The sequence below is a fragment of the Manis pentadactyla genome, chromosome 1, assembly GCF_030020395.1.
Source record: "Manis pentadactyla isolate mManPen7 chromosome 1, mManPen7.hap1, whole genome shotgun sequence".
Classification (NCBI taxonomy): Eukaryota; Metazoa; Chordata; class Mammalia; order Pholidota; family Manidae; genus Manis; species Manis pentadactyla.
Genome location: NC_080019.1, coordinates 70968748 through 70986190, shown reverse-complemented (window position 1 = coordinate 70986190; position 17443 = coordinate 70968748). Strand labels below are relative to the sequence as shown.

Here is a 17443-nt window from a genome sequence, read left to right as displayed (position 1 = left end):
ATTGCAGGCTGCAGTTTAAAAGTGTGAAATCCACAACTGTTGAAGTCAAGTTCTTAAGGAACTTTTGGAGTAGGTATTAATCTGCCAATTAGCCAAGTGACTTTTGAGATACATGTGATGTGACCTTTAGAAGATGGGGAGCAAAAAGCTAACCATTTTTTATTTGAGCTTTTTAATCATTAGAATGTAACACATGTCCAGTCAATATCACTTTCTCCAAAACCATACTAAATTCAAAGATCTACAGTAATTTATGAAACCAAAAAATTCTTCTTTCCCCACTACCTTTTAAACTATTAAATTTATAGTTTTGAAGAAATATATCTTTTGAAGAACTGAAAAATCTAATTTTTTCTATTTTAAAGAAACAGCATTGGCAAAAACGTACTCAGATACTAAGTCAACTCCCATCTTTGTCATGTAATATGTTCTTTTATATTGTCTAAACTCAGTTTCAAATAGGTCATCATCTTCAGTCTCATCTTCTAAGTTATCTGGAAAAAAAAGGCAGAAAGACAATAGCTGACAATTATGAATATTCTATTTTTCCACCTAATGCCTTGATAAATATATATTAAGGCAGATGCTTATAAACTATCACAGAAATCTGTTCCATCCAATATTACTGATTCAGTACTAACAAAGATATAAAACCTATTTTGTCAAAAAAATAGCATACATTAAAAAACATAGTTTGTACTCACCCTTAGAATTGACCACTTCATTTTTGTCTAAAGCAGCCCAACATAAGGAATTTTCCTGGCCCTATAAAAATTATAAATCAATGTAAAATTAATGGCAAGATATATTTCAAAGTGAGATGTTTAAACGAGATTTAGAAACTACTAAAAATAACTTAATGATCCTTAAGTGACATACTATAAAAGTTTTTTTAAAACTAATCCTCAAAAAAAACACTAATCCTCAAACATGGTGTAAATGTTTTTGGTTTTATGTATTTGTTTTATAAAGCTATATTTTTATATATAGAACTTAGTACTCTGAAAAATATGTAATAGGTAATTCTTATTTTTAAATATTTTAATATATCATAAGTATTCTCACCAATATAAAAGAGAAATATATTTAATTGTATATGTGCTCCAATAAAAAAACACCAAGAATATTTCATTTATTAGAGGAAAGTACACAATATCAAATCCTTTTATAATTTATCAACTTCAACATTTTTATGTCAAATTCTAGACTACTATTAATAATACTTTCTGTTTATGAGTGAATCCAATGATTAAAAACAGTACCTACTTTCTGTATCTCCAGATCCCATTATTCTTATAATTCCATTATTTATCCTCCACTTCTAAATTTTTTTTCCATGCAACTCATTTGTTTTTCTATAGTTCTTCCATCCTTCATCTTTCATATCTTGCCCATCTGTTTTTTTCTCCCTTGTGATCTCATCCTTTCTCTCCCCTATTGTCTGCCTGCCTATCTGTTGCCAGTGACTCTTAGTAGTTCTTCCTACTTCCTATTCCCATTTCCTTTACTTCATCCAAACTAGGGCCTCTGCCAACTTCCTGTACCTGGGCTATTCCCCCAGCTCCTCTCATTTTACCAGAGTCTCTAATGTTAACCATAGAAGTTTAGAAGACTTGTGAAGCTTAACGTAAACTGAGCTGAGGTGGGCAGAGCCAGGGATTATTAATTTCTAACTTTTGTGAGTACAGGTCCTCAAAAGTTGCAGAGCCTGTTTTCTTAAGAGAAAAGGCACAGCATAGAATGCAGACTGATTGTTGCTAAGTTCCTCTGAGGAAAAGCTGAGCATTTAGAACTCTGCTAGAGAAAATTAGGACAACTGCCCTTCTAGGGGCAAGAGTTATTAGGCTTGAACCTAAATAGAATCAGTACAGCAAGGACAGCACAGGAAATGCATTAATTTCACCAGCATCTAATAATTACAGATAGGTTGAGGAAAATTTCAGTAGAGGTGTATTTTCCATGCTAACATATATAAGATATTCTTTAGAGGTTATTAGAGATGTTTTTACAGAACACTAACATATTCTAACAGATTCTTTTATTGAGCACCTAATATTTACTAGATATTGTGTTATTAGTTACTCTTAACCTAGTCTATTGCTATATTTTATACATGGTTTTATAGGCAAATTATTTCTGGAGAAAAATCACTAGTTAATGTCTTGTAACATTAAATGCTACCCAAATATCCCCACTTTTAGAAAGATAACTAATTTTCTGGGCTGTTACATTTAGAAAGTTTTCTATACTTATTAACAGAATGGAAGAGTAAAGAAACACAATGTTCTTCAAGGAAAAAAAAAGAAATTAATGTTTAAAGATCAGATTTAAATGATAGGATATAACAGAGAAAAAGAGAAAAAAACAATTTTTTAAATGCCCATAGAGGAAACAAATAAATGAAAATTAAATGAGGCTACCCCAAAATTGTAAGAGGGGAAATGAGAAAAGGATTATCAGTTTTACACTTACAGCTAAAAAAATGAAAGGACACAGAAAAATATGGACACCTTTGACTTTTTCTTTTCCTTGTAGTTCTTGGCTTCTTCTGCTGCAATACCTGCTGCTTCATTGAGGTACTTATTACCGACTTTGCTTTCAAACCACTTTAGGTCCACAAAAACTTCACTGAAGTGCTCTCGATCAAACTGTACAGAAGCATTTAAATTCATTTAAAAATAATTAAGTATGTATGGAAGAAACAAACCAAACTTTTAACAGTGACTACTTCTGGGGCATAGGAAATCAGAGAAAGTTACTTTTTTATGCACATGGGTACCTCATCTACTACTCTGAAAATTAAAAATAAAAATCAAATAAAAATAAAAAATGACCAAATGGAGTAAGATTACAAAGTTTTTCTTCTGGTATTACATAGTTAGTTTCTGGCCATTTATAGCTACCCTGGAACAAGAAAACAAAAACTTCTAATTACTTACATCTGATAGTTTCACAAGGTATTTCTCAAATCGAGGTAAGTTAAGATGCCCACTTTCATTAATGTAACCTAAAAGGAACAGAATCTAAATTTGTACTGAAAACTGACATGTTTTCTCAGCAATTCTATAAAATTCTTTTTACAAAATGTTGAATGTTGACATTCTACTAATAAAGAAAAAACACTCAGTGCGGGGCCTTAAAACTGGTCCTAGTTTCTATGACCTTGATGTTACTATGATATGGAATATGTAAGAAATGAAGCAAAATACAAAAAATTCCAGGTTCATATTAAAATAATTCTCCTACTTCTCCAACATTCAAATTAAATATATTCCAGAGTCTACTGAGATCATTCATTTGATATATTAACTCGAGAAGTAAAGGACCAATTCTTGCTACTCTGCTGCCTATTTTATTCAGCATCCACCATTGTTTGTTAATTTCCCATTTTAATTGAAAAACCTTTCCTTCATATTAAATACTCTGATGCTTATCCATTCAGAAACAAATTGAATTTCTATGCTTAAATATGAAAGGAGCTAAGTGAAACCAAAATCTTCTGCTGGTTTTGTTAAGCAATTAAAGGTGGAGATTAGTTAGGTAACAATAAATCAGGAGGCTGCTTAACACTCATCATTTTCTTTGCTTGTGAACCACTGAAAATTAGAACCTCAGAGCTTGGTGTCTTAAACCAAATGAAACAACAGTTTTTTCCAACTTAATTGCGCATGCAATGATCTAATAACATTTTCAGGTTTAGTTGAGTGCTAAATTAAAGTAGCCTTAAATGAATAATAAACTTTTCTTACCCCCAAGTTCTGGTAGGATGGTAATATATGTTCCATAAAGAAGAGGCAGTGCATCATGGTTAATATGTAAATGAGGTAGATGAGGGATAAAATCATTACCAACAAGAAATCCCATCAAAATCCAATCATCTATTACCCTTTCAATATCATATTTAAATGTGATCTCGTCCTATAGCAAAACAGAAAAAAAGTTAAGTTGTATGAAAATTTCTGCATACATATCTTTAGTCCACAGTTATATCAATACTTACTTTTAATACTGAAAACTCATAGTCAATATACTCTCTCATTAAGGATAAGTGTAGGAGGTGAAATGTGGTTTCTTCTGGTGCACATACCCTGTAGATAATCAGTACAGAGTTAATTATATTTTTAAGGTTCAAGTTTTAAAATGTAGCAAGCTTAAAACAGAACTTATCATTAGAAGATAAGTAATTCCAAGGCATATAATTTATATGAAAGCTGCACAGTACTATAGAGGTAAAAATATAACTACTATTATAAAATAATAAATATAAGGTTCAAAATAATTGGTTTATATCATGCTTTCTGTAGAAGGATCTCAGAATTTAAAAAGCCTAAGTAATACATCACAGATGTAAGAAACCAGTTGGGTCTAGCCCATTTAAGGCTGGCTACCAGCATAAAGCATACTAATGAGTATATATTTTTATGTCTACTGAAGTATAGTCCAAGACTTCCATGGTGAAACACTATCAATTCTTCCTCTCATCTTTCCCTAGGTGGTATAAGGGTCTATATTCTTGGCTGTTGGCCGTATTACATCCTGTGGATAAAGTGAAGGTTCTTATGGCCAGGATTCTCACCTGGCCCTGGTCGTCTAGCTCACTACACACGTGTGGGCAATACATTACCATGGACTCCATATAAAGAGCTCTGCCCAGTGCTCTAAGTGACATGACACAGCTGCACGACCGCAGGGCTGAAAGCCTGCAGGAGAGCAGAGGCAGGAGTGGTGGCAGCACCCAGGACAGAGACTGAGATGACTGCAGGGGCAGAGAGGCCCAGAGAGAGACCGGCTTGTTGCATGCAGAATCGTTATGAGTGCATGGGATTCTAGTGACTGACCTGCCACTGTGGGAATAAAGTTGGGTATAAACCTTTTCACCCCAAGAACGTTCCACTGTCATTTTTCAGTCTCACTGAATCCATAGTGAACTTGCCTGGGGCTGGAACCCATTGGAAAGACAACCCCAAATTTAAGTACACATAAGAATATAAACTGACAATAGCATTTTGAAAGGATTACACACCATGAGCAAGTGGGATTTATCCCAGGAATTTGATGGTTCAACATAATATATCAATGTAATATACCACATAAATAAAGGAAAAAATACCACACAATCATTTAGCAAAAAAAGCATTTGTCAACATTCACAAACTTTCATGATGGAAATACTCAACAAAATTGGAATAGAAAGGAACTTCCTTAATATAATAAAAAGAATTTATGAAAAACCCACAGCTAATATACTCAATGGTGAAAAATGGAAGCTTTTCTTCTAAGATTAGAAACAAGACAAGGATCCCTGTTTTCACCACAGCTATTCAACATTATACTGTTAAGTCCTAGCCAGGGCAGTTAAGCAGGAAAATAAATAAAAGGCAACCAAATTGGAAAAGAAAGAGTAAAACTATCTCCATTTACAGATGGCATGATTATCTATATAGAAAGTCCCACAGACTCCACAAATAAGCTACAAAACCTAAAAAATGAATTTAGCATAGCTTCAGGGTACCAGATCAATACACAAAAATCACTTGTGTTTCTACACATCAGCAAAAATCCAAAAACGAAATTAAGAAACCATTCCATTTATAGTACCATCCAAAAGAATAAAATACTTAGGAATAAACTTAACCAAGGAGGCAAATGAAAAAAAACCAAAGGCCAAAAACTGAACTCATAAAGAACAGATTGATGATTCTCAGAGAGTGGGAGCAGGATATCAGCAAAATTGGTGAAGGTGGTCAAAAGGCACAAACTTTCAGTTACAAAATAAACAAATCCAGTGGATGTAATGTACAGCATAGTGACTCTATTAAAAAACAAATTTTTGTAATCAAAACAGCATGATACTGGCACAGAAGAGACCAACCGATCAATGGAACAGAACAGACAGTCCAGATATAAACCCATACATATATGGTCAATTAATGAACAACAAAGGAGCCATGGATATTCAATGGGGAAAAGACAGCCTCTTCAACTACTGGTGTTGGGAAAACTGGACAGCTACATGCAAGAGAATGATTGGATTATTGTCTAACTCCATATACAAAAGTAAACTCAAAATGGATCAAAGACCTGAATATAAGACATCAAACCCTAAAACTCTTAAGAGGAAAAAAGGCAAAAGCCTCTTGAGCAGTTTTTTCTTGGACACATCTCCTCAGGCAGGGAAACAAAATAAAAAATGAACAGGTGGGACTACATCAAACTAAAAAGCTTCTGTACAGCAAAAGACACCATCAGAATAAAAAGGTAACCTACAGTATGGAAGAATATATTCTTAAACAATTTATCGGATAAGGGGTTAACATCCAAAATGTCTAAAGAACTCATAATGCCTCAATGCCAAGAAAACAAATAACCTGATTAAGATATGGGCAGGGAACCTAAACATATATTTTTCCAAAGAAGACATACATATGGACAACAGCTATATGAAAAGATGCTCCACATTGCTGGTTGTCAGGGAAATACAAATTAAAACCATAGTGAGATATTACCTCACACCAGTTAGAATGGCTATCCAAAAGACAAAAACTAAGAAGCGTTGGCAAGGATGTGGAAAAAAGGTAACTCTTCTACACTGTTGGTGGGAATGTAAACTGGTGCAGCCACTATGGAAAGCAGTATGGAGGTTCCTCAAAAAACTAAAAATACAAATATAACCCAGTAATTCCACTTCTAGGAATTTACCTGAAGGAAACAAAATCCCTGATTTGAAGATATATGCACCCCTATGTTTACTGATACATTATTTACAAAAGCCAAGTCATGGAAGCAACCTAAGTGTCCAATAGATGAATGGATAAAGAAGATGTGGTACATATACACAATGAAATATTATTCAGACATTAAAAAAAGAAAGAAATTCTGTCATTTGGGACAACACGGATGGACCTAGAGGTATTATGTTAAGTGAAGTAAGCCAGGAAGAGAAAGACAGATACTATATGATTTCACTTATTTGAAGACTCTAAAAAGGAAGCAAAACAAAATGAACAAAATAGCAGTAGACACATACAACCTGAAAAGTGCCTGGTGGTTACCATAGGGGAGGGGTTGGGGTGGGTCAGCGGACAGTATGAGAGGGATAGAGGTGCACAAAACTTCTCAATCATAATATAAACTGGTCACTGGGGATAGTAGTACAACATGGAGAATACAGCCAATGATTCTGCTACATCTTTCTATGTTGGTAGATAGTAACCACACTAGAGGGAGTGAGGATTTAATAATATAGGCAACTGTTAAGCCACTGTGTTGTATACTTGAAACCAATATAAGATTGAATATCAATGATACTTCAATTAAAAAAATTAATAAAAGCAAAAAAATGAGGGAAAAAAGGAGGCAAAAGACGTGTTCACTGAAACTACAAAATATTGCTGGAAGAAATTAAAGAATACATAAATAGGTGGAAAGTCATGCCATGTTAATGGATTAGAAGATTTTTATCAAGGTGTAAATACTACCCAAAGGGATTAACAGATCCAATGCCATCCCTATCAAAATCCCAAAGATTTTTTTCACAAAAGAAAAAAAATCTGTCCTAAAAATTATTAATCTCGGGAGACAGTGAATAGCCAGAACAATCTTGAAAAAGAAGAACAAAATTGGAGGTCTCACCCTTGCTGATTTCAGAAATTACTACAAAGCTGCAGTAATCAAAATACAGTGGTACTGGCATAAAGGCTGACATATAGACCAATGGAACAGAATAAACAGCTCAGAAATAAACCTTTGCATATAGGGTCAAGTGATTTTTGACGAGGGTGCTAGACTATTCAATAGGGTAAAGGCAGTCTTTGCAACAAAAGGTATTGAGGAAACTGGATATTCATCTGCAAAAGCATAAAGTGGACACTTACCTTATACCATATAATAAAAATTAACTAACCTGGACCAAAGATCTAAAAGTAAGAGCTAAAAATATAAAACTCTTAGAATAAAATGGAAAAAAAAAAAAGCTTTATGACACTGGACTTGGCAATGATTTCTTGGATATTATACTAAAAATACAGACAACAAAAGAAAAAATAGAGATTGGACTTTATCACAATTAAAAATTCTGTGCATCAAATGACACTATTAATGAAGTGAAAAGACAGGTCATAGAATGGATGAGAATATTTATGGAACATATGTCTTTAAGGGATTACTATTCCTAATTTAATTTCTGTTTTTTCTTGAAACCTGTGCGGTATGATTTACCTTTGTGTCTTTTTACCACCAAACCGAACCTCTTCTCTTAAAAGAGAGAAATGTGCCTCATGACTTGTTAATCCAAGCATAATCTGTTGAAAAATGATTAAGAAATGTTTCTATTCTTTCTTTTTTTATAGTATCAGGTTCACAAAAGCTATCAAATAAAAAACATTTTTATATAGAGGAGAACATGTTTATTTAAAGAAAACAAAATTTATTAGCACATTAAACATCAAAATATCAAAATATGATCCATTTACAGGTTACAAATAGGGTAAAGAAAAAAACATTTACCTTAGACTTACATGACCTTTGTATCTGCCACTCTGCCTCCCTCCCTCCTCCTCCCAAATCCCCAAAACCTTGTTTTGGTTTTCACACCTTTCCATTTGCAATGAGGGAAGGGGTAAGAAATTAAAAGCAGCAGCTTTTCCATGACAGAAGAATATAGGACTCTACTGGAGGCCAGGATACCTCTAATATGTGAAAACTCAGAAAAAAACTGGAAAAGGACACTTTCAATTAATTTTCTTACATAGTATTCTAATCTCCAAAGTAAGTCAAATAGTCTAGTGAGACATATTAATCAATTACAGTGCATAATGTTTATTTTATTTCAATCCTGATTCAAACAAAACAAAATGAAACATTTATGAAGCAATCCAGGGATATGACAATAATAAGTGGCTATTTATATATTAAATAGTGATAATTAATTTTTTATGTAGTTATTTTTTAAAACAACCCTTTCCCTTTAGAGAAACATTATGAAATATTTATAGATGTAATGATACAATGTCTGAGATAATGCTTTAAGAATCCAGGGGAGTAGGAGAAAGGAAACAGATAGGGATAGGAGTTGAAAATTATTTAAGGTGAATAAAGGACAAAAGGAAATTCATTACTATCTTTTTTACTTTGTTTAACATTTTCAGTAATAAAAAGTTAAAACAAAAATGCAAATAAAGTTATTTGGGTCATGGAGTTAAAAGATCAGGTGGTATTAAAAGTCATGTATTAAATATTAGAGTAAAAAGGGCCCTCTAGCTTACCTCAGCAGAGATTTCATACCAGTAGCATCACTCAGTTGGGAACACTAACTATAGAGACCTGTTTACCATAAACCATGGTAAAAGAGCTCATGTTTCCAGTCATTACAAAATGGGTAATGGCAGAAGTAGCAATCATTACTATGTCTCTAGTATTTGTTTCCACAGCCAAAGAGCTTCTTATGTAAGACTAAGTCTCTGATACATTTAGCTACATGGCATAAGGTTATAATAACAATAAACATTATACCTACCAAGTCAGCATCTAAACCATAAAGACAGTGTCTGGTGTTTGGATCATGATCTGGTTTTGCTTTCTCGGATCTGATAAATTCCATGATTTTATGCTCTCCTTCTCCGGGAGTCTAAATATAATGTTTTTAAAAAAATGTGGTAACATGGTATGCTTCAGAATATTTTAAAAAACTCTTTAAGTAAAAAAAAAAAAAAAAAAAAGTAACCTCATGGCCTGAGAAGTAAATGGTAACTCCTTGCCACGACTTGTCTGTAGAAATTTTCATATTTACAAAATACTTCAGATGCTCATGTAACCTGGCCATGAATTCAGTCCCTATAAATAGAAAGTTTAAAAGTTTAATCTGAGAGAGAGCCCAGAAATAAATCCATGCATATATGGTCAATTAACATATGACAAAGGAAACAAGAATATACAGTGAGGAAGACATTTGTTCTCTTCGGTAAATGATTTTGGGAAAATGGGATAGCTACATGCAACAGAATGAAACTGTATTACAGTCTAATTACATACACAAAAGTAAACTCAAAATGGATTAAACAGGTAAATAAAAAACATGGAAGTATAAAACTCTTAGAAGAAAACAGGCAAAAATCTCTTGAACATAAGCATGAGCAATTGTTTTCTGGACATATTTCCTCAGGCAACGGAAAAAAGAAGCAAAGACAATCAAATTGGACTACATTGAACTAGAAAGTTTCTGCACAGCAAAGGAAAAAATCAATAAAACGAAAAGACAAACTATGGTATGGGAGAGTTATTCTCAAATGATATATCCAACAAGGGGCTAACATCCAAAATACATAAAGAATTCATATGACTCAATACTAAAAAAACAAATAACCTGATTAAAAAATGGACAGAGGACCTGAATAGACACTTTTCCAAAGAAGACATACAAATGGCCAACAGTCACATGAAAAGATGTTCCACATTGCTAATCATCACGGAAATGCAAATCAAAACCACAATGAGATATCACCTCACACCAGTTAGAATGGCCACTACCCAAAAGACAAAAATAACAAGTGCTGTTGAGGATGTGGAGAAAAAAGACCCCTCCTACACTATTGGTGGGAATGCAAACTGGTGCAGTCACTGTGGGAAGGAGTATGGAGGTTTCTCAAAAAACTAAAAATACAAATACCACATGACCGAGTAAGTGCACTTCTAGCAATTTACCAGAAGAAAACAAAATCCCTGATTCAAAAAGATATATGCACCCCATATTTATCACCACATTACTTACAATAGTCAAGATATGGAAGCAACCAAAATGCCCATCAATAGATGAATGGATAAAGATGTGCTACATACATGCAATGGGACACTATTCAGCTATAAAAAAAGAAATAAATCCTGCCATTTGTGACAATGTGGATGGGCCTGGAGGGTATTATGCTAAGTGAAATAAGCCAGGCAGAGAAAGACAACATATGATTTCACTTGTATGTGGAATTTAAAAACAAAAGAACAAAACAGCAGTAGAGTCACAAATACTGACAAGTGACTGGTGGTTACCATGCTCTAAGTGGTAGGTGAAGGGAATAAAGAGGCAGAAAACCTCAATCATATTATAAATTAGTCATAGGGATGAAAGTATAGTATATAGAATATAGCCAATAGTTCTGGAACATCTTTCTATTTTGGTAGACAGTCAACTACACTAGTTGGGATAAACATTTAATAATATACATAACTGTTGAATCACTATGTTGTATACTTGAAACCAATATAATATTGTATTTCAACTACACCTCAATAAAAAAAAAGTTTAATTTGAGAGAGACATAAAAACAGTGAGCTCCCAGTGACAACACGAAATTAGATCTGGGTCCAGAAAATAGCTAGATATGAGATCTCCAAAGAGGTCAAAATCTCTCTTGCTTATTATTTTGAAAAGCAAGGTAATGTTGTACCCTTCCCTAACAAATATCACAACTGTTTCTAATTTCACTCCTCACCCTAAATGAAGTTAATGTCAGAATGGGAAAGTCAAGAAATGTACTATTGCCTCAGGACTATGCTTCAAGTATTTTCACATAAGTGCAAAGTTTCAATTCCCTAATGAACCTCAATCTTCTATTCCTGTTAGATTCTGAAGATTTTTTGAAGGCCTGAAGTTTCAGTGATACTGCCAATAACAACAATTACTAGTATTACTACTGTTGACCTGGAAAATTATTATTAATCTGGAAATTGAGACTATAATGATTACATTTTAGGAAAAGCCTAGATGGTCAACAGTCAAGACAATAAAGTCTTAAACCACAATTGGGATAAAACTGGTTTTTAAGTTGAGCAATGCATAGGGCACTTAACAAAAGAGAAAATTACCATAGTTAGTAAGGAACTCATGATAAAGTAAGATATTATGATTTTTTCAAAGTAAAGGACAATAATGATATTAGACAAAGCTCTAGGAAGTAGAGTAAATTTTGCATGTAAAATTAAATTAAACTTCTAATATGAGGTAAATTAATTTACCTTTAAAGTCATAGAATTCTTAACTGCTTCTGAGAAGTAGAACAGCAAGTGCTGTGGACTAGGAGAATGAATTTATTATGTTGGACATAACAAGCTGGCTACGTGAACTTGGGTGAGCCACAACCTCACTGAGTCAGTTTTCATACAAATAAATGGTAGAAGTAGGATGGATCTTGTAAATTCCTTCTAGGTCTGAAATTCTGTGCATCCAGGGGAGTACTGTCCATAGCTGCTCTTATCAACATCTGTAAATCCCTACAGAGGGTCTTCACAGGAGCACTTACGACCAAAGTGACCAAACAGCTCATGAGAAGACACAACTGGGAAAACAGAGCAAATGGAATTTGAAGGACAAAATAAATAGAGGCAGAAAAGAAAAATATATTTGAAAAAAAATTACATTTAAAATCTCTCAGGATTTTTCTCTCAGTGAATTTACCTGGTGTAATACAGTTGGAGTCAAATCTGGCCTCTGTAGGAAGAATTTCTCCTTTTTCTATTGCCTTTTTAATTTTGTCCTCTGCCTCCTTTGCTGACCTTAGGTGTTAAGGGAAAAAAAATCTTAAGATTTCTGGAAAAAAAAGAGACCTTTACATAGAGTGTTATTTAGATGCTTTGGTAATTAAAATGATTATCCATCAGTTTTAAGATGCAAAACATAATAAAAATTTTGAAATTACTATAATAAATATGAGCCTTAGAATTGTTTTTCATTTAAAGAAATGAGTTTTTCGGATAAGAATTATAGCAGTAGAACACTGTAACAGTGTAAAATGGACACAGAATATTACAAATATTTATAATTTTTATCACAAATATACAGCAAACTGATTCCAGAAACAAGTTCAAAATTATAGCATTAAATGTTCATTATATGTGTACTACTTTTTAAAAAGTATCAAATAAAAAGTATATTATTAAAATATTCTCTAAGAATATTATGTAAAAATTATAATGTCTATCTTTGGGTTTCCTCATAAAAACATTTTAAAATGAAAGTCTAATAACATTAATGACATCAGTTGCCAAAATCACCCCATTTCTGAGGCAATACCCAGTATGCCACATGACAGAGAAACGAGGAAGTTCTGCTTTACACACATTGTCTACAGCCTTACTACTAGCTCTATCTACTGTGGTCTGTGGATTCTATTTCTATGGTCAACTCTTCTTCCTATTTAACCTCTCTCTCTTACCAACTCCTTCAATGTAACAAAAACTGAAGATATCAAGTCAGTCATAATCTCTCCAATGGAAGCTATTCTTTCCTCTTTTCTCCCCTTCTTTGATAGAGCAAATAACTATTAACTGCTACTGTGTGACAAGTTCTTGGGATATAACAAGAGAAATCGTTCCTATTCTCACAGAGCTTACACTCTTCTTGGGTGACAGAAAAGTTAACAGCTATTATGTTTAATATGGCTGCACTACAGAGAATGTTTGGGATAGGGACAGGTAAGACTATGAAAGCAATTTAGGTGGAAGACCTTGGTAGCTGAGGTCAAGGCAGTAGCAGTAAAGATGGAAAGAAGTAAATTGATAAGACAAATTTAAGACATTGGATAAATAGGCCTTGGATGTAGGGAATGAGTAGGAGGGAGAAGTCCAAATTTACTCTTGGATTTCTCAGTTGAGCAGCTATTTGTGTTTCACTGAAATCAGACGCATGAAAGGTAGACAATTTTGAGATGAAGATGAGTTACGTTCTGAACACGTTAAGCCTGAAATGTACTGGTATCCAAGAGGAAACATTTTAGCAGATTTGGATATTTAAGGGCTCTGAAGAGAAATATCCACCAGGAAGATAAATTTGGGACTCAGAAGCACAGAAAAAGTTATTAAAGTCATTGGATAAGATCACTCAGGACTCAGGTTAGAAACTTAAGGAAAAGGAGAGGAAGAGAAGATAAGGAGACCAAGAAGGTGCAGTCAAAGAGTGTTGTTATGAACATCAAGGAAAAGAAGTTCAAGAAAGGAAGGTCAACACTGTTAAATACAATAGATAAATGAAGTAATATAAAGACGGAATTATTCTTTAGATTTAACCATAAGGAGTCTATTTGTAAGGAAGTTTCGGTAGCATGGTGCAGATGAAAGCCAGATGGTAGCAGATTTAAATGAGTTAAGAGATGGGGACAGATTATGATTAAAGATTATGAGTGGAGAAAGGAGCCGCTGTTGAGAATGAGAAAAATGTGACTAGGGGATTTCAGGTAAACAGGGAGCCTGAAATGATTGTGGTGGTTATGGTGGATGGCCCCCAACAGTAGTTCCACTTTGTCTTCTGATACTGGAGTTTGGAAAACGAAGAAAAGGCAAACTCCCAGGCTTCCCTGCAGCCAGGTGTCTGGACATGGCTTAACTTTTGTTAGTTAGATGCCTTCATAAAAGGTTTGAAAGATAGAAGTGTGGTCAAGTTGGCATGACAGTTGAGGCACTGGGGTTGTGTGAGATGTGAGATTTCATCAAATAGTAAAAGAAATCTCAACAGGTGCTAAAAAGCAAGGTGCATGGCATCCGTTTTCTTTAGTACATATTAGTATGTGCACTAGGGCTCTGGAACTCAGATACAGTGGTGGCTTCTTGACTGCTGAATTGTTAACTAAGGTGATGTATTTTTGGAGTCAACAGTTCAGATGGTAGTGACTGAATCCCTGGATCACAGCTAAAGGAATTCCTGTTCTGGTGAGGGCCTCTGAACTCCTTATCCTTCTGGTAGGTCAGTTCTGTGGTGGTGTTATGGAAGTCATTCTTGAAGGCTCACCTAGATTCCCATCCTTTGGGCTCTTAAAATAATTTTTATGAGCATCTCATTCTCTATATTATATCCCTTTCTGTTTAAAATCGCTAGGTTTCCATTACCTGCAACTAAACACTGATATGGTAGGCTTATATAATCCTTTCTCAGAACTAGATTTTCTAATCCAGTAGTCCCCTAAAATTAGTTTAACAAATACTGGGGAATCTGGTAAAAATAATTTCTAGGGCCCAATTTGTAGAGATTCAGATTAAGTAAGCATTGGGTGGTAGTCCATGAGAGTCTAAAGTAAGAGAAGGTCCTTGTCTTCAAGGATTTCAGTCATTCCAATAACTTCATCTTTTCTCTTTTGATATTTAAATAAGTACATTTACCATCTTCTTCCCATTCTCATTTTAGACTTCCCCAAGATACTCTCCCACCTTCGTTGATGATTTCCAAATTTGATTCACAGGTGCCCTTTCCCTCCCTCTATCTGCCATTGTGATGAGAGGATTCATTCAGCTAATGATTAATCAGACATGCTGGTCTCAGGGTTTTTCTCCTTCAATTCTCAGAACCCTCTGAGCTTTACTTCTGCTACTCATAAACAAGGACACAGCATGATCTCACTGTTTTTTAGAAATATTCCACATGTCCAGGATTTTGACTTTAAAACCCCCTCTGTGTACAGGTTATACTTACACTACTAACAACTCACACACTGGAGCTGATAATAGCTTGAGTGTCCTAGCTCAGTCTTCTTCTCATACTCAGTCATCTTCTAATCTCACTTGCCTTTCTGTCCAATTTGAACCCATGCTTAATTACAGTCAGCATCTAGACCAATGTGTGGGAATTCAACAAATTTGTTGAATTAAGTTAAATGTCAATGATGTTCTTATTAGAACAGTCTCTTAGTTTACTCTGCAGTTCCCCAGCTCAGGGCAGACTACTACAGGAGCTTTCTTGATTACTGCTGTTTCCAAATTACCAACAAGAAGTTTGGAAAATCTGTGACAGAGAATAACAGAGAAAATTTATACAGTACAAGAATGCTTTGAGAAATGATACCTCACTTGAATTACTTATTTGTTTACTTAATTGATAAAATGTGACATTATGAGATACTTCCATGTCTGGGGATATTTAAGCAGAAAAGAAACATGAACAGAAGATGCTTGTGTTAAGTCAATTATCTTTAAAATAATATATTTTATTAATCAAAATAGTATTGTAGAATGAACCATAAATATTTTACCTAAAACGCCTTCCACGCTGCTGGTTCATTTTTGCTCGAGGAGCCACACCATCAACAGCCATAAAGAACACTTTCCTAGGTTTAATAATGCGAAATAACACCTCCAAGTAGTGAAAAATATCAGTAAAGATTTTATCATCTGAAATTCTGAAGTGAACATCATCATCATTAGGATGGGAACACTGATGTATAATGCCATTCATATCCAGGTACAAGTTGTCAAATTCAGGAATCTAAAAAACAAAGAAAATGATCACTATCATTATAATCAGCCATAGGTATCTAAGCAGCTGGGAAAAGCACCTGATAAAAAGCAGAATAAAGAGGCATTCTTATTATATAAAAACTGAATAAACAAACATAGTTGAATAAAGAAAGTTAAGAAAAAAAACAAATGAGGAATTGGTAAACTGGAGACATATTATGTGATTACATAATGCACCAACAGCTTGATCAAATTTACTGTCAGGAAATCATCTACTTACTTAAAATAAGATAACCCAGGAAAACACCAAATAAAGTACTTGGTTCATTTGGTAGTCAAAATGCTAGTTTCCTTTCTTCCTATTATTTGACTAACTATTCAGAACCTTAATTTCTTCCATAAATGGGTAGCATAATGTCCATTTATACCAAAGACTATACATGGTCACTAAAAAGTTTTAGAAATGATTTAAAGACTTATTGTGTATTTGGTCTCACCAAAACAGTCACTGATTTGGGTATGTTAATTTTAAAAGCTTAGATCAGGTCAAAAGTTTCAGGAAATTTTAAAAACCGATTTCTTGTTTATGATATGTGGATTAGAAATTTCTAAATTTTGCCTAGTAGGCATCTAGTTTTATAAAAAGACTTTCATGTTTCTGCCTCTTATTTATTTTTCCTCTATTTAAATGTGAGCAACTAAGGGGAATATTACTGAAACAAATATACACTAACAAGGAACTGAAGTGGGTACAACTTAGTTCTAATATCCAGTATAATTAACGAATTTTAGAGCAGTTTGCCTTACATACTAATTAAAGTATTTTGAGTTTTCAAACAAAAATATAATGGGCTTTCCTTGTATAAACTTAATGACACCATCTCAGAAACAAAACCTGTCAGAATTTCAATGTGATTTTTTTGAAGGGGTATGGGTACTTTAGAAAATAACTCCAAGTGTTCCCTAGGGTAATAAACATGCAGGGAAGAATATTAAAAAGAAGAGTAATGATGGAAAACCTGCCCTGAATGGTATTAAAAATCATAGAACAGTTTGATTAAACCAAATGGTTTAGAAGTAGTCTAAGTATATATAGAAATTTAGTATATAAGAGGAATTTCAAATTAGTGAAAGAAAGGGATGGGGCAACTAGCTAATTGTTTAGAAATGAAACTGTATTTCACCTTATAACAAATTCCAGAAGGATTAGAATTTTCATAAGAGAATGTAAGTAAAA

At 33.7% G+C, this 17443-nt stretch overlaps 1 protein-coding gene across 1 annotated transcript in view; it reads right to left on the bottom strand.

Moving 5' to 3' along the window:
• The window catches only part of XRN1 (5'-3' exoribonuclease 1), a 177551-nt gene that overhangs the window by 154811 nt on the left and 5297 nt on the right, over positions 1-17443 (bottom strand). The window contains 11 exon segments of the mRNA XM_057498318.1: positions 389-494; positions 705-765; positions 2511-2648; positions 2940-3007; positions 3750-3918; positions 4001-4088; positions 8218-8300; positions 9515-9625; positions 9722-9831; positions 12443-12540; positions 16002-16234. Of these exon segments, the coding sequence (XP_057354301.1) occupies positions 389-494; positions 705-765; positions 2511-2648; positions 2940-3007; positions 3750-3918; positions 4001-4088; positions 8218-8300; positions 9515-9625; positions 9722-9831; positions 12443-12540; positions 16002-16234 (1265 nt within the window).